General features: G+C 41.3%; 2 protein-coding genes across 2 annotated transcripts in view; one reads left to right on the top strand and one right to left on the bottom strand.

Moving 5' to 3' along the window:
* Nucleotides 1-23,153, bottom strand: part of LOC310791316 (tubulin polymerization-promoting protein family member 3-like) — a gene marked incomplete at its 3' end in the record, with an annotated part of 516,176 nt that overhangs the window by 327,888 nt on the left and 165,135 nt on the right. The window lies entirely within an intron of this gene.
* Nucleotides 1-23,153, top strand: part of LOC310791505 (NACHT, LRR and PYD domains-containing protein 12-like) — a gene marked incomplete at both ends in the record, with an annotated part of 280,341 nt that overhangs the window by 238,763 nt on the left and 18,425 nt on the right. The window contains 7 exons of the mRNA XM_083653181.1: nt 3,023-3,196; nt 4,422-4,595; nt 6,382-6,555; nt 8,401-8,502; nt 10,254-10,427; nt 12,273-12,374; nt 13,838-14,011. Of these exons, the coding sequence (XP_083509307.1) occupies nt 3,023-3,196; nt 4,422-4,595; nt 6,382-6,555; nt 8,401-8,502; nt 10,254-10,427; nt 12,273-12,374; nt 13,838-14,011 (1,074 nt within the window). The remainder of the gene's footprint in view (nt 1-3,022; nt 3,197-4,421; nt 4,596-6,381; nt 6,556-8,400; nt 8,503-10,253; nt 10,428-12,272; nt 12,375-13,837; nt 14,012-23,153) is intronic.

The raw sequence follows: 23,153 nt of genomic DNA, 5'->3' as shown, positions 1-23,153 counted from the left end.
TTATTCTTATTTGCCTATGACAGCCAGCCGCTCCTAAACACATGTTGGCTGCTGAGTCTCTCCTGAGTTATGCGAATAAACATTTACAAAAGATTGTTCTTAAAATATTTAAACACTCACAAAATATTTTCCAATTTCGAGCAATGACTCACTTTTAAAAGTCTGTCTGTGATCGGTGTGACAATATCACTGCATCATGTTCACATTAACATTATTAGTATCTTATCTTTAATCACATACATAACATTACTCTTATGGAGCTGAGCACAGAGTAAAGTTCTGGTGAGCAGGTCAGGTGACATGTGGAGAACGAGAGAGAGAAAAAGAAAAGAGATGAGATGAGACAGATCAAAGGACAAGTGACATCAAACAGGTTAATTAATAATTTTAATAACGAGGCTCATTGTGAACATCAGAAACATGTCTAAATGTACAATGGTAGCATTTATTCACTGTGTTCACATACATCTGACCACCAGGCAGCCACTGCTGTCACACACACACACACACACACACACACACACACACACACACACACACACGGGGGGTTGAGGGATAATTCAATTAAGTAATAGTTCACGACAGTATATGCTTATTATAGCACACCTAAAGGTGGTGCTTCATCACAGGTACCAGTCAGACCAGTCAACAGATCGGCCGTTACTTGTGTTTCATTCTTTAGCCTCTTTAACCTCTTTAATAGTAATAGTAGTAATAAATAGTAATAGTAGTTTATTTTGTCATTGCATAATAAAATCATACAGCGAAATTGCAGTTGCAAACTGCCCTTTGTGCAAACATACAGTACAACCAGACAATTCACCAACGATTCACCATACCCCACAGTAGATAGACTTAATAATAAATAGGGTAGTAATGGTAGTAATAGTAGTAAATAACTATATGTAATATAAATCTATATATATTCATATATACATATATACACACATATGACAGCAGCGTAATACTTTATACTTTATTGGGAAGAAGGAGTTATGGAATCTGCAAGTGCGAGTTTTTAGTGTCCTGTAGCGCCTTCCGGAGGGTAGGGGAGTGAACAGGTCGTAACCGTGGTGAGTGGGGTCTTTGAGGATGCTCTTAGTTCTGTTCAAGCAGCGGGTGTTGTAAATGTCCTCAAGGGTGGGGAGTTGTGTTCTGATGATCTTACCTGCTGTTTTGATGATGTTGTGTAGTGGTTTATTGTCCTGAGCTGTGCAGCTGCCGTACCAGGCAGTGATGGCATATGTCAGCACACTCTCTATTGCACATCTGTAGAAAGACACTAGCAGGTCCTTTCTTATATGTGACTTTTTCAGTGTGCGGAGGAAGTACAGTCTTTTTTGTGCTTTCTTTGTTATTGCTGCTGTGTGTTGTGACCAGGTTGCATCCTCGGAGATGTTGATGCCGAGGTATTTGAAGGTTGGTACTGTCTCTACTGGCTCGTTGTTGAGTAGTAGTGGTGCTGCAGGGTGGGGTTTCTTCATGATGATTTCCTTTGTTTTATTTGCATTGAGGTCCAGGTTATTTGATGCTGACCACTCTTTGATGCGTGTGACTTCCTGCCTGTATGCAGTCTCGTCATTGTTCTTTATTAGACCTATGATGGCCGTGTCGTCCCCGAATTTGATCAGGGAGGTGGAGCTGTGGGAAGCCAGGCAGTCGTGGGTGTACAGTGTGTAGAGCAGAGGGCTGAGAACTCGCCCTTGTGGTGTACCGGTGCTGATGGAGAGAGTGGATGATGTGTGTGTGCCGAGCCGTACTGTTTGGCGACGGTTCGACAGGAAGTCCAGTATCCACCTGCAGATGGTGCAAATTTTGGTGCAAATGCCAGGTATCCCAGCAAACACACATCTAATATATAATGAATGAGTGACTTCAGGCGACTTTAGTTGTGCTGCTGTGTATCGGCTGTTAGGTTGTAACACAAAAACATTGTAATGAGTAGCGTAACTAATTCCTTTTCACTGGAATAATAACTAAAGTGATCCGTTACTTTTAAGAAGAGTAACAAGAATGTGTAATTTAATTCGCCTGTTTATTCCAAAGATTACAATTCAAATATACATATTTATCACAACAGACAGCAGTATTTTCTATTGGACAGTGTCTACATTACAGTTAGTATTACTTGATATGGTGGTGGTTGTTGTTGTTTAAAGCTACAGGGGTGTCATGTTAATCTTATGTTGTTTTACCAGAATTTAAATGACCTGTGAAGCTTAGTTGTTTTTTTATTTTGTTTTTTACAATCTACAGAACTGCTGTCTTGTAATTGTATGTATGTAATGTATTATGTCCTGGTTTGTTTCTGTTGCAGTGTTGGGGGTAACTAATTACAAAAGTAACATATTACATGTAATATATTACTTGTATCAGTAACTCAGTAATATAACTTATTACTTATAGGATTTCAGTAATATTGTACCAGTTACTTTGTCAAGTAACTCAAGTTACAAATTGAGTTACATTTTATCAAATCAAACCACATATTTAAAAAAGATACAATAATTTCCTTATCAAACTATGTGTTTTTATCCAAATAACCACTACAGATGACAATAACAAAGGAAAAGAATAACATTTTGAATTTTTGATTGTTTACACTGACTTTAAGGCGGTTGAAATTATTTTTTCGGGATGGTTCCAGCGCAGCGATGTCATTCTGCTGCTGCTGTTGTTTTTTCGTAAAAGTAATGCAAAAGTAGTGTAATAAGTAACAAGTTACTCTACACAGACAGTAATATTAGAAAGTAACTTATTACTTTCAAATGAAAGTAACTAGTAATATGTGGTATATTACATTTTGAAAGTAACTTGCCCAACACTGTTGATATTACACGTTCAGCAATCAACACTTTTTGAAACTTTAAATTATATAATGCAAATTATTGTCATTATTATCATTAGAACTACTAATACTGGTGGTAGTAGTAGTATTAGTATGCTGTGTACATTTTGATTGGTATGCTTAATCTCAGCTCTGGTTATAATAACTAATCTTACATTAAATCTGTGATCACAGACTTTCTGGCTGTGGACTCTCAGAGACTCACTATGAAGTCCTGGCCTCAGCTCTGAAGTCCAACCCCTCCCATCTGATAGAGCTGGACCTGAGTGAGAACGAGATGTCAGATTCAGCAGTGAAGCTGCTGTCTGCTGGACTTGAGAGTCCACACTGTCGACTGGAGACTCTCAAGTAAGATCAGTTTATGTCTGTTGATTTGACACATTTCTCCAAACTAAGGTCTGTGCTCTCAAAACAGGTCAGTATCTCTGACTCTGTAAAGGTTGAACCTGCAAGTTTCACATCTCAGATGCTGATAAAAAAACAAGTCATATACAGCAATTGACCTCAAGCCTCATGCTTTGACATCTCCAGCTGGTTCAGAATAGAGCAACAGCAACTATGATTTGAACCAGTAGTCAGGTAACGTCATGATATCCACAATTTGTCATCCCTCCACTGGTTATCAGTTAATTCATGTTACAATTTTACTGAGCACATTTAAAGTAGTTTTGTCCTGAATTACACTGTGGACCTCATACAGTAGTTCCCAATGAGTTGTGAGCAAGCTGAGATGTTTGGATCTGTCTGACTTTCCTTGTCTAGACTCAAGGGCTCCATCAGGCCATCAGGGCTCTTAGACTGTCTGGAAAAGCTTCCTGAGGGGCTTAGGCTTAGGATTCAGTATCATCTTCCGTCTAAGGTGGCTTTGGGGTGAAGTTCCCCATCATCACTCCCTGCTGTCTTTGGCTAGCTAGGTGTACACTGCAGGGAGTGACAGGATCAGAGCCTAGACACCATACTGAACTCTGTGGGCCCTATCGTTGCAATCGGCATAGAAACTGCATTTAAGGCCTGGCCTAGCGCAGTTAGTGGGTGTGGACCAGCGCACTCGCTATCTTGGTATCAGCGCTACACGCAGCCTCAACCATTATAACCATGCTTTTTAAGCGTAAAATTATGCACCATCAGCTCATTGGAGGAGTGCAGTAAAGAGTCACACACTTGCCCTTTAAGCTCCAATTCCAGGAGAAATCCGGTAAAACCAGACAAAGCCAAGCACTCTGCCCCCCCCCCCCCCCCCCCCAACCAGACAAAGCCAAGCGCTAAATTTACGCCAGGTGGGAAGATATCATTAGGCCGGTATTTAAGGCCGACACGCCCATTCTCGCCCATTCAGGGAGTGCGCCACGCCCATTCCGCCTAAAGCGCATTTGCCAGCGTAAAGCCATGTTGATATCTTCCCGAGACAGGCGCAAGGCATGTTTTTTTGCGTTTAAGGCCCATTTTAGCGCCGAAGGCCTGTGGGAGAATAGGGGCCTGTATCTATATTTTCATTCTCAATCATCTGTTACGTGAGTTGTGTGACTGAAATGATAAAATAATAAAATGTCCTTATCTTTTCATATCCATTAAGGCTGAGTGGCTGTAAGCTGTCAGAGAGAAGCTGTGAAGCTCTGGCCTCAGTTCTCAGCTCCCAGTCCTCCAGTCTGAGAGAGCTGGACCTGACTAAGAATGACTTAGAGGACTCTGGACTGAAACTGTTCTATGCTGCCATGGAGAGTCCACACTGCAGACTGGAAACTTTCAGGTCAGTATTACTGATACAACTCAAGTCAACAGACCACAATGTGGACATCAGAAACATGCTTAAATGTGCAATTGTAGCATTTATTCACTGCGTTCACATAGCTCTGCCCACCAGGCAGCCACTGCTGTCACTCACACACACACACACACACACACACACACACACACACACACACACACACACACACACACACACACACACACACACACACACACGAGGGGGGTTGGGGGATAATTCAATTAAGTAATAGTTCACGACAGTATATGCTTATTATAGCACACCTAAAGGTGGTGCTTCATCACAGTTACCAGTCAGACCAGTCAACAGATCAGCCGTTACTTGTGTTTCATTCTTTAGCCTCTTTAACCTCTTTATTGGTGCAAAGTCTATGAAAGATTCACGTCTTCAAATCATGTTGGAATTATTGGAATGACAGTAGAGCGCACATGAACAAGCCAACAACGTAGCAAATACATCCAGGAGAGTCTGAATTTAATGTCGTAGCTCAAAACCTTCACAAATATGTTGTATTTGTCATTATTTAGATACTTTTGTTCATAATGTGGCTTATGTCATAATATCTATTGGCCCAAAAGAAAACGAGTAAACTTGGCACAATCGTTTTACAGTGCATGCAGACCACAATGACAAAAGTTGTTTGAAGTTGCAGTCGCCCTGCTTTGTGCTGCAGCTTGATTGGCTGTCTTGTTGTCTTTCTGTTTGAAATTTTGAATTTGCCCCCCCCCCCCCCCCCTCATCACAGTCGTCACTCTCGTCGTGTTGCCAGGTATCCCAGCATGCTTCAGAAGTTGATGACAGACACATATAATATACAATGAATGAGTGACTTCAGGTGACTTTCGTTGTGCTGCTGTGTATCGGCTGTTAGGCTGTAACACAAAACAATGTAATGAGTAGGGTAACTAATTACTTTCACTGGAATAATAACTAAAGTTGTCCGTTACTTTTAAGAAGAGTAACAGGAATGTGTAATTTAATTATTATTTGCCTGTTTATTCCAAAGATTACAATTAAAATTTACATTTTTATCACAACAGACAGCAGTATTTTCTAGTGGTCAGTGTCTACATTACAGTTTGTATTACATGATAATGGTGGTTGTTGTTGTTTAAAGCTACAAGAGTAAAAAAATAAAGGAATTGTCCGCACACTGATTAGCAGCTCCCGTTTTATTTGCGCTCAAGGTTGGCAAGCAAGCTTTCGACCCTATTGGGTCTTCATCAGGCAAATGAATGACAGCAGTTACAGAAGAGAATAAATAGGCCTGTGCGTATGAGACGTCACCAGGTACAATCAAGGCAAGACATCACAGCCGGGCGGGGGATATAATAATTAATAATAATGGTAAAACTAATAGGAAGAAGACAACAATATTACATATCAAAATAGATAAACAATTTAAGTAGGCCTAGAAAAGCTACAAGAGTGTCATGTTAATCTTATGTTGTTTTACCAGAATTTGAAATAACCTGCCTGTGAAGCTTAGGTTATTATTATTTATTTTTTTACAATTTACAGAACTGCTGCCTTGTAATTGTATGTATGTAATATATTCTGTCAATCAACACTTTTTGAAACTTCAACTTCTATAATGCAAATTATTGTCATCATTATCATTAGTACTGCTACTACTAATACTACTACTACTACTACTACTGGTGGTGGTACTATTAGTAGTATTAGTATGCTGTGTATGTTTTGATTGGTATGCTTAATCTCAGCTCTGCTTATAATAACTAATCTTACATTAAATCTGTGATCACAGACTTTCTGACTGTGGACTCTCAAAGACTCACTGTAAAGTCCTGGCCTCAGCTCTGAAGTCCAACCCCTCCCATCTGATAAAACTGGACCTGCGTAAGAACAAGATGTCAGATTCAGCATTGAAGCTGCTCTTTGCTGGACTTGAGAGTCCACACTGTCAACTGGAAACTCTCAAGTAAGATCAGTTTATGTCTGTTGATTTGACACTTCTCCAAACTAAGGTCTGTGCTCTCAAAACAGGTCAGTATCTCTGACTCTGTAAAGGTTGAACCTGCAAGTTTCACATCTCAGATGCTGATAAAAAAATAAGTTATATACAGCAATTGCCCTCAAGCCTCATGCTTTGACATCTCCAGCTGGTTCAGAATAGAGCAACAGCAACTATGATTTGAACCAGTAGTCAGGTAACGTCATGATATCCACAATTTGTCATCCCTCCACTGGTTATCAGTTAATTCATGTTACAATTTTACTGAGCACATTTAAAGTAGTTTTGTCCTGAATTACACTGTGGACCTCATACAGTAGTTCCCAATGAGTTGTGAGCAAGCTGAGATGTTTGGATCTGTCTGACTTTCCTTGTCTAGACTCAAGGGCTCCATCAGGCCATCAGGGCTCTTAGACTGTCTGGAAAAGCTTCCTGAGGGGCTTAGGATTCAGTATCATCTTCCGTCTAAGGTGGCTTTGGGGTGAAGTTCACCATCATCACTCCCTGCTGTCTTTGGCTAGCTAGGTGTACACTGCAGGGAGTGACAGGATCAGAGCCTAGACACCATACTGAACTCTGTGGGCCCTATCGTTGCAATCGGCATAGAAACTGCATTTAAGGCCTGGCCTAGCGCAGTTAGTGGGTGTGGACCAGCGCACTCGCTATCTTGGTATCAGCGCTACACGCAGCCTCAACCATTATAACCACGCCTTTTAAGCGTAAAATTATGCACCACCAGCTCATTGGAGGAGTGCAGTAAAGAGTCACACGCTTGCCTTTTAAGCTCCAATTCCAGGAGAAATCCGGTAAAACCAGACAAAGCCAAGCGCTCTGCCCCACCTTCATCCCGTCTGTCTGTCTCCATTTATAGGCTATTATTCCATATTATTATGCTTCTCAAACCAATCTAACTGCAGTTTAAATACTGCAAGCATGTAAATACGCGGACATCACAGTATAGCACATGACAGTAGAAGCGCGTTCCGCTGTCACTTATCTAAATCACGTTAAATCGACAAGGGATATATATAGGCCCAGGAGGACATATATGTTTCACATAGGGTGGTGTTTTCATTTCATGTTTTATTTGGTCCAATATTGAAATGTTCTACAATTGCAGGTTGTGTTACCATTACACATTATTTAGATCGACCTTTATATCTATTTCGGCTCATTTGGTTGCTATTTAGTAGCGAAATGGAGTAGCCCATTGCATGCTGGGACCTTTCACAGGCAGTGAACTTACAACTTATTTTTTCTATGGGACGTGTGTTGTGTCTGTCTGAGCGAGGGAGTCAGAGAGAGACAGTCGTATTGTGCCTGTCAGACTGAGGAGAGAGGGAGAGAGTGACACAGAGAAGGGTGACAGAGGAGAGCCAGAGGGGAGCGCTCCGCGCAACTGGCACACTGAATAGGCCTGGTTTTCAAAAGCGCTAAGCGCTAAATTTACGCCAGGTGGGAAGATATCATTAGGCCGGTATTTAAGGCCGACACGCCCATTCTCGCCCATTCAGGGAGTGCGCCACGCCCATTCCGCCTAAAGCGCATTTGCCAGCGTAAAGCCATGTTGATATCTTCCCGAGACAGGCGCAAGGCATGTTTTTTTGCGTTTAAGGCCCGTTTTAGCTCCGAAGGCCTGGGGCCTGTATCTATATTTTCATTCTCAATCATCTGTTACGTGAGTTGTGTGACTGAAATGATAAAAGAATAAAATGTCCTTATCTTTTCATATCCATTAAGGCTGAGTGGCTGTAAGCTGTCAGAGAGAAGCTGTGAAGCTCTGGCCTCAGTTCTCAGCTCCCAGTCCTCCAGTCTGAGAGAGCTGGACCTGACTAAGAATGACTTAGAGGACTCTGGACTGAAACTGTTCTATGCTGCCATGGAGAGTCGACACAGCAGACTGGAAACTTTCAGGTCAGTATTACTGATACAACTCAACAGACCACCATGTGGACATCAGAAACATGCTTAAATGTGCAATTGTAGCATTTATTCACTGCATTCACATAGCTCTGCCCACCAGGCAGCCACTGCTGTCACACACACACACACACACACACACACACACACACACACACACACACACACACACACAGGGGGGGGGGGGGTTTGGGGGATAATTCAATTAAGCAATAGTTCACGACAGTATATGCTTATTATAGCACACCTAAAGGTGGTGCTTCATCACAGTTACCAGTCAGACCAGTCAACAGATCAGCCGTTACTTGTGTTTCATTCTTTAGCCTCTTTAACCTCTTTATTGGTGCAAAGTCTATGAAAGATTCACGTCTTCAAATCATGTTGGAATTATTGGAATGACAGTAGAGCGCACATGAACAAGCCAACAACGTAGCAAAATCCAGGAGAGTCTGAATTTAATGTTGTAGCTCAAAACCTTCACAAATATGTTGTATTTGTCATTATTTAGATACTTTGTTCATAATGTGGCTTATGTCATAATATCTATTGGCCCAAAAGAAAACGAGTAAACTTGGCACAATCGTTTTACAGTGCATGCAGACCACAATGACAAAAGTTGTTTGAAGTTGCAGTCGCCCTGCTTTGTGCTGCAGCTTGATTGGCTGTCTTGTTGTCTTTCTGTTTGAAATTTTGAATTTGCCCCCCCCCCCCCCTCGTCGCTGTCGTCACTCTCGTCGTGTTGCCAGGTATCCCAGCATGCTTCAGAAGTTGATGACAGACACATCTAATATACAATGAATGAGTGACTTCAGGTGACTTTCGTTGTGCTGCTGTGTATCGGCTGTTAGGCTGTAACACAAAACAATGTAATGAGTAGGGTAACTAATTACTTTCACTGGAATAATAACTAAAGTTGTCCGTTACTTTTAAGAAGAGTAACAGGAATGTGTAATTTAATTATTATTTGCCTGTTTATTCCAAAGATTACAATTAAAATTTACATTTTTATCACAACAGACAGCAGTATTTTCTAGTGGTCAGTGTCTACATTACAGTTTGTATTACATGATAATGGTGGTTGTTGTTGTTTAAAGCTACAAGAGTAAAAAAATAAAGGAATTGTCCGCACACTGATTAGCAGCTCCCGTTTTATTTGCGCTCAAGGTTGGCAAGCAAGCTTTCGACCCTATTGGGTCTTCATCAGGCAAATGAATGACAGCAGTTACAGAAGAGAATAAATAGGCCTGTGCGTATGAGACGTCACCAGGTACAATCAAGGCAAGACATCACAGCCGGGCGGGGGATATAATAATTAATAATAATGGTAAAACTAATAGGAAGAAGACAACAATATTACATATCAAAATAGATAAACAATTTAAGTAGGCCTAGAAAAGCTACAAGAGTGTCATGTTAATCTTATGTTGTTTTACCAGAATTTGAAATAACCTGCCTGTGAAGCTTAGGTTATTATTATTTATTTTTTTACAATTTACAGAACTGCTGCCTTGTAATTGTATGTATGTAATATATTCTGTCAATCAACACTTTTTGAAACTTCAACTTCTATAATGCAAATTATTGTCATCATTATCATTAGTACTGCTACTACTAATACTACTACTACTACTACTACTGGTGGTGGTACTATTAGTAGTATTAGTATGCTGTGTATGTTTTGATTGGTATGCTTAATCTCAGCTCTGCTTATAATAACTAATCTTACATTAAATCTGTGATCACAGACTTTCTGACTGTGGACTCTCAAAGACTCACTGTAAAGTCCTGGCCTCAGCTCTGAAGTCCAACCCCTCCCATCTGATAAAGCTGGACCTGCGTAAGAACAAGATGTCAGATTCAGCATTGAAGCTGCTCTTTGCTGGACTTGAGAGTCCACACTGTCAACTGGAAACTCTCAAGTAAGATCAGTTTATGTCTGTTGATTTGACACTTCTCCAAACTAAGGTCTGTGCTCTCAAAACAGGTCAGTATCTCTGACTCTGTAAAGGTTGAACCTGCAAGTTTCACATCTCAGATGCTGATAAAAAAATAAGTTATATACAGCAATTGCCCTCAAGCCTCATGCTTTGACATCTCCAGCTGGTTCAGAATAGAGCAACAGCAACTATGATTTGAACCAGTAGTCAGGTAACGTCATGATATCCACAATTTGTCATCCCTCCACTGGTTATCAGTTAATTCATGTTACAATTTTACTGAGCACATTTAAAGTAGTTTTGTCCTGAATTACACTGTGGACCTCATACAGTAGTTCCCAATGAGTTGTGAGCAAGCTGAGATGTTTGGATCTGTCTGACTTTCCTTGTCTAGACTCAAGGGCTCCATCAGGCCATCAGGGCTCTTAGACTGTCTGGAAAAGCTTCCTGAGGGGCTTAGGATTCAGTATCATCTTCCGTCTAAGGTGGCTTTGGGGTGAAGTTCACCATCATCACTCCCTGCTGTCTTTGGCTAGCTAGGTGTACACTGCAGGGAGTGACAGGATCAGAGCCTAGACACCATACTGAACTCTGTGGGCCCTATCGTTGCAATCGGCATAGAAACTGCATTTAAGGCCTGGCCTAGCGCAGTTAGTGGGTGTGGACCAGCGCACTCGCTATCTTGGTATCAGCGCTACACGCAGCCTCAACCATTATAACCACGCCTTTTAAGCGTAAAATTATGCACCATCAGCTCATTGGAGGAGTGCAGTAAAGAGTCACACGCTTGCCTTTTAAGCTCCAATTCCAGGAGAAATCCGGTAAAACCAGACAAAGCCAAGCGCTCTGCCCCACCTTCATCCCGTCTGTCTGTCTCCATTTATAGGCTATTATTCCATATTATTATGCTTCTCAAACCAATCTAACTGCAGTTTAAATACTGCAAGCATGTAAATACGCGGACATCACAGTATAGCACATGACAGTAGAAGCGCGTTCCGCTGTCACTTATCTAAATCACGTTAAATCGACAAGGGATATATATAGGCCCAGGAGGACATATATGTTTCACATAGGGTGGTGTTTTCATTTCATGTTTTATTTGGTCCAATATTGAAATGTTCTACAATTGCAGGTTGTGTTACCATTACACATTATTTAGATCGACCTTTATATCTATTTCGGCTCATTTGGTTGCTATTTAGTAGCGAAATGGAGTAGCCCATTGCATGCTGGGACCTTTCACAGGCAGTGAACTTACAACTTATTTTTTCTATGGGACGTGTGTTGTGTCTGTCTGAGCGAGGGAGTCAGAGAGAGACAGTCGTATTGTGCCTGTCAGACTGAGGAGAGAGGGAGAGAGTGACACAGAGAAGGGTGACAGAGGAGAGCCAGAGGGGAGCGCTCCGCGCAACTGGCACACTGAATAGGCCTGGTTTTCAAAAGCGCTAAGCGCTAAATTTACGCCAGGTGGGAAGATATCATTAGGCCGGTATTTAAGGCCGACACGCCCATTCTCGCCCATTCAGGGAGTGCGCCACGCCCATTCCGCCTAAAGCGCATTTGCCAGCGTAAAGCCATGTTGATATCTTCCCGAGACAGGCGCAAGGCATGTTTTTTTGCGTTTAAGGCCCGTTTTAGCTCCGAAGGCCTGGGGCCTGTATCTATATTTTCATTCTCAATCATCTGTTACGTGAGTTGTGTGACTGAAATGATAAAAGAATAAAATGTCCTTATCTTTTCATATCCATTAAGGCTGAGTGGCTGTAAGCTGTCAGAGAGAAGCTGTGAAGCTCTGGCCTCAGTTCTCAGCTCCCAGTCCTCCAGTCTGAGAGAGCTGGACCTGACTAAGAATGACTTAGAGGACTCTGGACTGAAACTGTTCTATGCTGCCATGGAGAGTCGACACAGCAGACTGGAAACTTTCAGGTCAGTATTACTGATACAACTCAACAGACCACCATGTGGACATCAGAAACATGCTTAAATGTGCAATTGTAGCATTTATTCACTGCATTCACATAGCTCTGCCCACCAGGCAGCCACTGCTGTCACACACACACACACACACACACACACACACACACACACACACACACACACACACACACACACACACACACACACACACACACGGGGGGGGGGGGGGTTTGGGGGATAATTCAATTAAGCAATAGTTCACGACAGTATATGCTTATTATAGCACACCTAAAGGTGGTGCTTCATCACAGTTACCAGTCAGACCAGTCAACAGATCAGCCGTTACTTGTGTTTCATTCTTTAGCCTCTTTAACCTCTTTATTGGTGCAAAGTCTATGAAAGATTCACGTCTTCAAATCATGTTGGAATTATTGGAATGACAGTAGAGCGCACATGAACAAGCCAACAACGTAGCAAAATCCAGGAGAGTCTGAATTTAATGTTGTAGCTCAAAACCTTCACAAATATGTTGTATTTGTCATTATTTAGATACTTTGTTCATAATGTGGCTTATGTCATAATATCTATTGGCCCAAAAGAAAACGAGTAAACTTGGCACAATCGTTTTACAGTGCATGCAGACCACAATGACAAAAGTTGTTTGAAGTTGCAGTCGCCCTGCTTTGTGCTGCAGCTTGATTGGCTGTCTTGTTGTCTTTCTGTTTGAAATTTTGAATTTGCCCCCCCCCCCCTCGTCGCTGTCGTCACTCTCGTCGTGTTGCCAGGTATCCCAGCATGCTTCAGAAGTTGATGACAGACACATCTAATATACAATGAATGAGTGACTTCAGGTGACTTTCGTTGTGCTGCTGTGTATCGGCTGTTAGGCTGTAACACAAAACAATGTAATGAGTAGGGTAACTAATTACTTTCACTGGAATAATAACTAAAGTTGTCCGTTACTTTTAAGAAGAGTAACAGGAATGTGTAATTTAATTATTATTCGCCTGTTTATTCCAAAGATTACAATTAAAATGTACATTTTTATCACAACAGACAGCAGTATTTTCTAGTGGTCAGTGTCTACATTACAGTTTGTATTACATGATAATGGTTGTTGTTGTTGTTTAAAGCTACAAGAGTGTCATGTTAATCTTATGTTGTTTTACCAGAATTTGAAATAACCTGCCTGTGAAGCTTAGGTTATTATTATTTATTTTTTTACAATTTACAGAACTGCTGTCTTGTAATTGTATGTATGTAATATATTCTGTCAATCAACACTTTTTGAAACTTCAACTTCTATAATGCAAATTATTGTCATCATTATCATTAGTACTGCTACTACTAATACTACTACTACTACTACTACTGGTGGTGGTAGTATTAGTATGCTGTGTATGTTTTGATTGGTATGCTTAATCTCAGCTCTGCTTATAATAACTAATCTTACATTATATCTGTGATCACAGACTTTCTGACTGTGGACTCTCAGAGACTCGCTGTGAAGTCCTGGCCTCAGCTCTGAAGTCCAACCCCTCCCATCTGATAAAGCTGGACCTGTGTAAGAACAAGATGTCAGATTCAGCATTGAAGCTGCTCTTTGCTGGACTTGAGAGTCCACACTGTCAACTGGAAACTCTCAAGTAAGATCAGTTTATGTCTGTTGATTTGACACTTCTCCAAACTAAGGTCTGTGCTCTCAAAACAGGTCAGTATCTCTGACTCTGTAAAGGTTGAACCTGCAAGTTTCACATCTCAGATGCTGATAAAAAAATAAGTCATATACAGCAATTGACCTCAAGCCTCTTGCTTTGACATCTCCAGCTGGTTCAGAATAGAGCAACAGCAACTATGATTTGAACCAGTAGTCAGGTAACGTCATGATATCCACAATTTGTCATCCCTCCACTGGTTATCAGTTGATTTGATTGATTTAGCAGATTTTTATTTTTGGTCATCCAAACACTATGTACAATACCCTCTGGGCTCTATCGTTGCAGCGGCGCAGTTTCTAGGCCGAGCGCCAGCCGCAGCGCAAAGCAGTGGGCGTGGAAAGGCGCACTTGATATCTTGGTATCGGCGCTAAACTCAGCCTCAACCATTATAACCACGCCTTTTAAGCGTAAAATTACACTCAGAAAAACATTACTGCACGTTACTCAATTGAAATGGTGTAACATTTTTACACTCAAGAATATTGAGTAGATGTGACAGATTTGAAATCAAATAAACCAAACCTTCAATAATGAGTAGATGTAACCAATAGTTAAAAGTATGTCTAATCAATTTGCTTTAGCACAATTACCAAATAACTTGAGTAGATGTAACTGAAATACAGAGTACAGAAATTTGAGTAGATATAATTGAAAATTTTTGTAGAATATACTCAAACCTTTACTAAAACAAATCTGTTATATTAACTTAAGCTTTTTAACTTAATTTACTACATGCAATAGATGTTCTTAAATTATAATAATTTGAACCTAAATGCATCAATATTATTACACACAAACAAGATCTCAAATATAAAAACTTTATTTTGAAAACTAAAGTAAAAAAACATACACCATTATTTTAGCCTCACTTTAAAAATAACGAGCTGGCCACTTAAAAAAAAATATCTCAATGGCATATGACTAGAACATTTTCCCCATATTGAACTATCCGTGTCAATCAATTGCTCAACACATCACAAACAGCATGTTTTCAACAAAAAAACAAATAAAACATTATTTTAGCCTCACTTTAAAAAGAACTGGAGCTGGCTACTTAAAAAAGTAATCGCAATGGCATATGACTATCACTTCTTCCTAATATTGAACCATCAGTGCCAATCAATCCATCAACACATCACAAACAGCAGCATGTTTTCAACAGAAAAGCAGATTTGAAGACATTTTGAGGACCCAAGAGTGCAAAAATCAAGTACAACAGTACAAGTCTCTTTTGGTGAAACTGCCTCTAAACTGGAATCAGATGCAGCCTAACAGCAGTTGGGGGGGGGGGGGGGGGGAGCATATTAATGCAAGCTGTTTTGCTGCAATGAACAAAGAAAATGCATATTAATGCAAGCCAAGGTTACAGAAAAATGCAAGGTGCCATTCTACGTGCAATCTGGCTGAAACTTTGTGGAAGTATAAAGTACACCTGTGTAAGCAGGATTTTTTAATTAGGTAATTGCCCTAATTACCTAATGATGTGATGTCATCAGTAATGATGTCATCAGTGATGATGTCATGTTCCAGACAGGGGCCTAACTCCCAGGGGGGTGCAATTTTGATTAAGTATAAAGAGCACTCGTGTGGGTGACCTTAGGTAATTGCCCTAATTACCTAATGATGTGATGTCATATGATGTCATCAGTGGTGATGTCACCAGTGATGATGTCAAGCCAGGGTACAATTTTTTTTTGGAATACCTCAAAGATGTACTATATACCTTTGGGGTATTGCAGGTCGAAGGCATAAATCAGTCCAAGCAGGTAGCAGCAGGCTCTGCTAACATCCCCAAGACAGCTGAGTACATTGACACCTTTGACTAGTCCACTTTGGTCTCGCACCAGGTACACAGCCATCACTTCTTTAAGTTCTTCCTCCACATTGACAGCTGAAACACCGTCACTCTGCAGACACTGGTTACAGCAGGCGGGCCGGATGGCAGGCAGGCAGGGAGGTGGGTGGCAGGCAGGACGGCAGGCAGGCAAACAGACAAACACACACACAGAGACAGACATTCATTAGATTATAAATAATGGTGTCTTGTACAGTAAGCCCATGTGGAACATCTTTTGATGCATGTCACCAGGGTCCAACATTAACTTTCTTGTCCATCAGCCAAAAGGGTAATGAATGCCCAAATTTTACCAGCCACTCAATAGATTCTCATTATTTTTTGCTGAGGAGACAAGCAAATCTACCAGCCAATTGCATATTTTACCTAAATCAATCGGTAGCACAAGCATTGTATATAGTAAGTTGTGTTTGTTTATTTATTAAAAAGGATCCCCATTAGCTGATACCTAGGTATCAGCTAGTTTTCCTGGTGTCCAGGACAACAAAGTACATGTATTCATTTAAAGCAGAGGTGCCCAAATCCTTTCGTTTGAAGGGCCAGAATTAAAGCTGCATTCAGCCATGTTTTTGTGTTAAAATAAGTGTTAAATGGCTATATTCTGACAGCAATCACTGAAATAGAGTTTGGTCAGTAACTTGGAACCCCCAACCCCCCGCTGTCCTCTCTCACCTGTAGTTTTGCATGCAGGGCGGATATATCTTTGCAACCATAACTCATAGACTCACGGATGGCAGCGTTGGATTCGGGGTGATGACCTTCCATTTCCCAGAAACATTAACATTTCTCTGATTGGATAGTGGGAGGTCGACGGGTTCCAAGTTACTGACCAAACACTATTTCAGTGATTGCTGTCAGAATATAGAGCCATTTAACACTTAAAGTGCCAAATAGTAGCTTCCATAGTTGTCTATTCAGTGGAAGGACTAATTTCAAATTTAGAGATTGTAGGGAGAACCCTGAAAGCCATGTATTGTACTCACTTTTATCTCCTTGATCAATGCAGTGACATCTTCACCCAGGTGATCAATTAGACATCTGATTATGACTTCTCTCCTTTGTTGGATGGGGCAGTCACTCTGTTAAGGAGAAAATTTATTTTAATAGCTGACAAGATGCAATACTCACTCTAGATCAGAGGTTTTCAAAGTGGGAGGGGGGCCTCCAAACAGTTACAGGGAAAGCTTAGTGAATGGAAGTGAAAAATATTAGGTTATTATTAGCGTACTCATCAAAAGGAGATCACATAAAATAGCCTAAATGTGTGTTTTGGTGAAAGAGATGGTTCAGAGATACAGTCGACTGTCGGGATTTTACCACTTTCCCAGAGTCAGAAACTAAGAAAGAGAGAGAGAGAGACAGAGAGAGTTTGATTGCAATTCCATTGAATGAATTTGAATGATTGGGATGCATTTACTATTTTTGGTTTAATCTGCATGCTTGTTCAAGTGACACATAGAAGCCTGTCAGTGATATTCAGGCCTACATTACCTTTCTGTGAATTAATACACAAGATTAATTGGTCATGTAAACACTAAGTACTTAGCTACATGACCAATGAATCTTGTTTTATTAATTCTTGTTGGTGTCTCCTAAAGATCAATATATCAGCTTCAGGTCTTCTAAGGTTAAACTTTTCATTTGTTTTATTAAAGAATCAGCATCTTTGCAGAGAAGTTGACTCAATGTGAAGCAAGAATAACTCTAAACAGCTTTCATGTGTAATTTGGATAGGCATATCTCCATTGACTGTATATATTATCCCTATCTCACAACACCATCACATCATATACCTGTAAAAACATCTGTGATTTGTTGCAATTTGGGTTCTTTTGTTGACTGGAAATAAACGTGTTTGCAGCAGGGAAACAGGGGTGGGGGGGGGGACAAATGGGAGGAGGATTTCCAGTGGACTCAATTAAAACTCTGCGAAACAGTGGGAGCTGCCGTGCCAGCAGAGAGAGATGGAGAGCTTGTCAACAGATCATCTGTGGTGCCCCAACGACCCTCCGCGTTATGGGATAGGTGAAGGTGCACTGCACATGTGATAAAAGTTTCTCAGTGAATAATAGTTGATTGCCTCACTAAATAATCTGCTGCTTACCCAATTTTAGCAGCAGAATTTGATGTCCTGGCGTGGCATGTCCATGTGTTATGACGTATCCAAAAGGAATTCCTCTGCACTGTGCTGTGCAGCACAGATATTATGGTGGGCTCAAGCACAGCGGGGTATTTTAAGTAGGGATGCATCGATTGCCATTTTCTTGGCCGATTCCGATTTCCGATTTTTGAATAGTCTGACTTGCCGATACCGTTTTTTGCCGATTCCGATTTTTTTTCTAAAAACAACAATTGACAGCTTACACAAACGTTTTTGTAACTTTGTTTGAAAATTAAGATTCATAGAACAATTCTTACATCTAATGGGGATCCAAATAATCTTATCTTATCTTATCATTTGCATGAAGTAGGACCATCTCACTCAAACACATCTCAAAATAAAAGTGTTCCAGGTTAGGCTACTGGACAGAGCTTTTTTGTGCAAATACAATGAATACAAAAATTAAATTAAATCCAATAGCCTATATCCCACAGCTATCATGCATTTACTTTTCCAAAAGAAAACAGGTGCAACAGAACATCAAAATGATCCATGGACAAGGAGTTTATAGACTGGCTCCAGACCAGTCCTCTTGAGTAGAGGGGAAATGAGTTTATGAGTTACAGTAACGATCTTCAGTCTGAATATCAGGCGGAGTTTACACACAGTCCGAAGTTTGGTATGCGTATTTTTATCTGCCATCCGAAAAAATATCGTCACGCACAGAAATCCTTGCACACTTGTGAGTCCGATGCATTTTTATTATTATGTCTGTCATTCTATTTGCAATACGAAACAAATAGTCTCTCCTGTATCTACGTTACAACATGACTGACAGGCTGAGGCACCAGCGCTGATGTGGAATGGAAAAGGCAGGTCGGGGAATGGTTATACTGGACACAATGCTCGCGTTCACCTCGCCAAGTCGGCTGTGCACTGTGGCCGGGTGCAGCAGCACTGCTTCCCGGGTAGAGAGAGCAGAGAGAGGGGGGCCAGTGAGGTGAAGCGAGCCGCTCAGACTGGACTCCAGCCGAGCGGGACTCGGCCGCATCTCTGTCTCCACGGCTTATTTTCGATTTGCATGTGTGACAAACTGCGAGATTTGTCTACTTCACTGACGGTGAAAAAAATCCACAACGAGGAAGGTATGCTGGCGTGTGTGGTGTGGTGGCTGGGTGCCTGTCTCGGTGCTTTGGGGTGCGCACACGTCATGTGAAATTCGGCTCACAGAATCGGCTATTTAGAGTGACCGGCGCAGATCACCGATCGAGGCCGATCACGTGAAAATCGGCCATTTCCGGTCACGTGCCGATCGATCGGTGCATCCCTAATTTTAAGAGGTGCTTTTCAAAGCTCTTTGCAAAGTAATTGTGTGCATGCTGACGATAGGAGCATGCCATCTGTGTCCCCGCATTTTGCGTGGCACGCCTGGTTTGGCATGTGGCACACCTACCCCATGGATGTCCAGTACAATTCTAACAGGCATACAGGTAATAGCGCGGCAGGGAGAATACAAACACGCTTGTGCACGCCCGTAATTTACATTGCAGTGGCGTTAAACGAGCGCAAAACCAGCACTAACGCAAAATTACCGCTTTTGCGATGATAGGACCCTAGGTCTCTAGTGATTGGTTAGGGAAAAACAAACCCTCCTCCCCCATGGAATTTGTTGAAGAATGGAGGCAATGTCAGACTAGAAGATGGAAATGGAGTATAACTAGTTGACATTTCATTCTGAGATCATTTTATTTTTTAATTAACTACTACACAAAGGAGTAAGCTGAAATACCTGGAGTAGAGGATTCATTTCTACACGATGTCTCTCCCCGAAACCACCTTTCTTGGCTTGGAAGATGGACAGCAGTTTGTTGGAATAGTGGTCCAACATGGACATGAACTTGGGCTCAAGATTCACGGTGGTGATTCTTTGAAACTCTGCGCTTACCTGGGGAAAAAAAGACAAAAAAGGACAGGGCACTTTTTTGAAATTCAAACTTTGATTTGAGCAATACAATATCACAATGTTTGCTGCCTAAGATGTAACTGTCTTGTAGGAGGACTTAACATCTGTGCTGGAGCAATTCCACCTACTCACCTGTGACACAAACAAAGGCAGGCCACCTCTGCGTGAACACTTCGACCCTCATCCTGCTGACAACATCTTGTCTCCTATGTGCGCGAGATCCCTAGTAAAATAAATAACCAAAATTATTGGGGGGGAGGGGTTGTTTGGGCTGTAGGGCCACCGGATGGGATTCAAACATCCCCCCTGGGACCCCACCACCACTACTGAAAAAAATCCTAGAGGAAGCACTGGAGTGTGATTGCTTTGAATACACCCTACAATTCTAAAACTGTGCTGACCTTGTACTGATGGTCCTGGCCTCCTCAACGCCTCCTCGACATCAGGGTTTCCTCCAAAGCAAAGAAGGTTCAGAGCTGGGGAGTAACAGAATACATGTAAAAATACAAAATTCGACTGTATTCCATTACAGTTAAAGTTTAAATTGGTGTGTATTCTGAATACAGTTACTGTGTCTTTAAAGAGATTACTTACGGTATTACTTTGTTTTATTTGGTCTAATGTTCATGTTCATGTGCCAAGCATTTCCTATAAACATATTTGATTTTTTTTTTGCATGTGCAGTGCACCTGCCACACACAGCCAGGAATTGAGCGCGCGTAGTGCGCAAGATCCCTAGTAAAATAAATCACCAAAATCATGGGGAGGGGGTCATTTGTGCTGTAGGGCTGCCGGATGGGATTCAAACATCCCCCCTGGGACCCCACCACAGCTGCTGAAAGAATCCTAGAGGAAACACTGGAGTGTAGGGATGTCACAATATATCGTCCCACAATATATCGCGATATCAAAACGTGACAATAAGTATCATTGAGATGAAATCTCATATCGCGAGAAAAAGAAGCTGAACATGGTCGCACTTATCTGCATCCGATTGCATGCTCGCTCTCCTTTTCATTGCTTTGTTTGAACAGATGAGGGACGTTACAGAGGATGAAAATGGTGAAATTACTAAAATTATCGTGGAGGATGCCCCCTCAACATACAAAGCGATTGCAAAAAAATATTGTTAAAATATTGTATCGTTATCGTGAACCCAATATCATGTATCGTATCATGAACTGAGTGTATCGTGACACCCCTACTGGAGTGCGATTGCTTTGAATACACCCTACAATTCTAAAACGGTGCTGACCTTTGTACTGCTGGTCCTGGCCTCCTCAACGCCTCCTCGACAGGGTTTCCTCCAAAGCAAAGGTTCAGAGCTGGGGAGTAACAGAATACATGTATTTGAAATACAAAATATGACTATTCCATTACAGTTAAAAGTTTAAATTGGTGTGTATTCTGAATACAGTTACTGTGTCTTTAAATAGTATTACTTTGTTTTGTTTTATTTGGTCTAATGTTCATATGTGCCAAGCATTTCCTATAAACAGATTTGAAAAAATGTTTACATGTGCAGTGCACCTGCCACACACAGCCTCCTGGCTGGGTAAATGTGCATTTGTTTTTGCAAAGAGTGAATGAACCACACACTCAATATTTCATTTGATATGAATAAAAGACAGACATTTTCATTTTCTGATGATGAAAATACAATTAATTGTGCAGCCCTACTATAAACTCTTGATTTACAGTCTAAATGTGTGTCTGACCTAATCTGACTCTGGCGTCAGGCAAGTAGAGCCATCTGCTGAGCTTGAACAGGGTCACAAGCACACACAAAAAAACGCCAAAATGCCTAACTTTGGAGCATTGTAAACCCCACTTCCCGACAAGCTTGGTTGACAAGCTTGTCCACATTGGATGCAGTGGGTCTTAGTTTCATGTGGTATAAGGCTCCTCACTACAGCTTCAAAAATGAGTCCGCTACAGCCTTTGAAAGACAGTAATATCAGCCGCGGTGTTCTTTTTTTTGATCCAGGGCATTTGATGCACATTGCCTCCACATACACCACGTGATGTTATAACGTTATATGGGGCAGAAATAGTCGATATACAGGCGAAAATAAAGGGATAGATTGGCTATGTTTGTACTCTGCTCATTACTGCTATGTGTGCTGCACGTGGGAAGACCTGTCCAAGCGGACTCTGCAGTGAAGCCAAGCCCAGCGCTTTCACTTCAAAGCCGTGAGGAAACCTGTGTTAATTCGGTACTCCTGGCGTCAGGGGCGTCATGCAAGCCAAAAATCTGAGGGGGCGAACTCTGGCGCCGCCCGGAGGGCGTCAAAAAATTTGGGGGGTTGGAAGCCAGATTTAGAGGAATATCTAATTTTAAATGAACAGACTGAGCAGGTGTAACCATAAGGCTATTTTCCAAACTGCTCAGCCTCCTGGAAAGATCCATAATCACCAGATTAAGTACATTGCCACTGCCCAAGCTCAATGGACTTGACAAAAAAGGGAGACCACATGTTTCAAAGCAATGTAACACAATGTTTATTTTGGCTGGTATTGCCTTTTCAGAAGGTAGAAATCTTTCCTCTAGAGCAGGGGTTCCCAACCTTTTTTGTGCCAAGGACTGGTAGATACATGGGAAAAAAAAGTCGCGGACCGGTTGTCAATTCTAATGGTTTTAGTTATATATATTTACTCACCAGGTGGCGACAAAGCGTAAATAACAGCCTTTTGTGTTGTACTGTATGTAGCCTATACAGTATTTATGTTTTTGTTTTAACTACAAACATACATAAACGTAAACTTGAAACTATGTTTCAACTACCATACACAGCCTATAATAATATAGCCTATGTTTATTTTTAAAAAAAATTTTTTTTTTTTTTTTTTTTTTTTACCTCTCAAAAATCTGAGGGGGCAATTGCCCCCTCAGTTACAATGGGCATGACGCTTCTGCCTGGCGTGGCTTTCTCGACCCGACATTATCTCTCAGTACCGTGCTGACATAGCATGCACCTACCTCTGGACCAACGCAAATCTTTTCTGCCAACGGGGAATAATTAACTACTTTCTCGCGCCCATTAAAACTGATTAACCCCAACAGAAAACACGGAAATGCAGAAAGCAGCATGCCTAACGTTAAACAGCAAGACCTTGTGTAGCAGCACGAATAAAATGTTGGAATTAAGCC

This window comes from Poromitra crassiceps, assembly GCF_964638095.1.
Source record: "Poromitra crassiceps genome assembly, chromosome: 16".
Classification (NCBI taxonomy): domain Eukaryota; kingdom Metazoa; phylum Chordata; class Actinopteri; order Beryciformes; family Melamphaidae; genus Poromitra; species Poromitra crassiceps.
The sequence above is the reverse complement of the archived record's forward strand: the minus strand, read 5'-3'. Positions and strand labels throughout refer to the sequence as shown.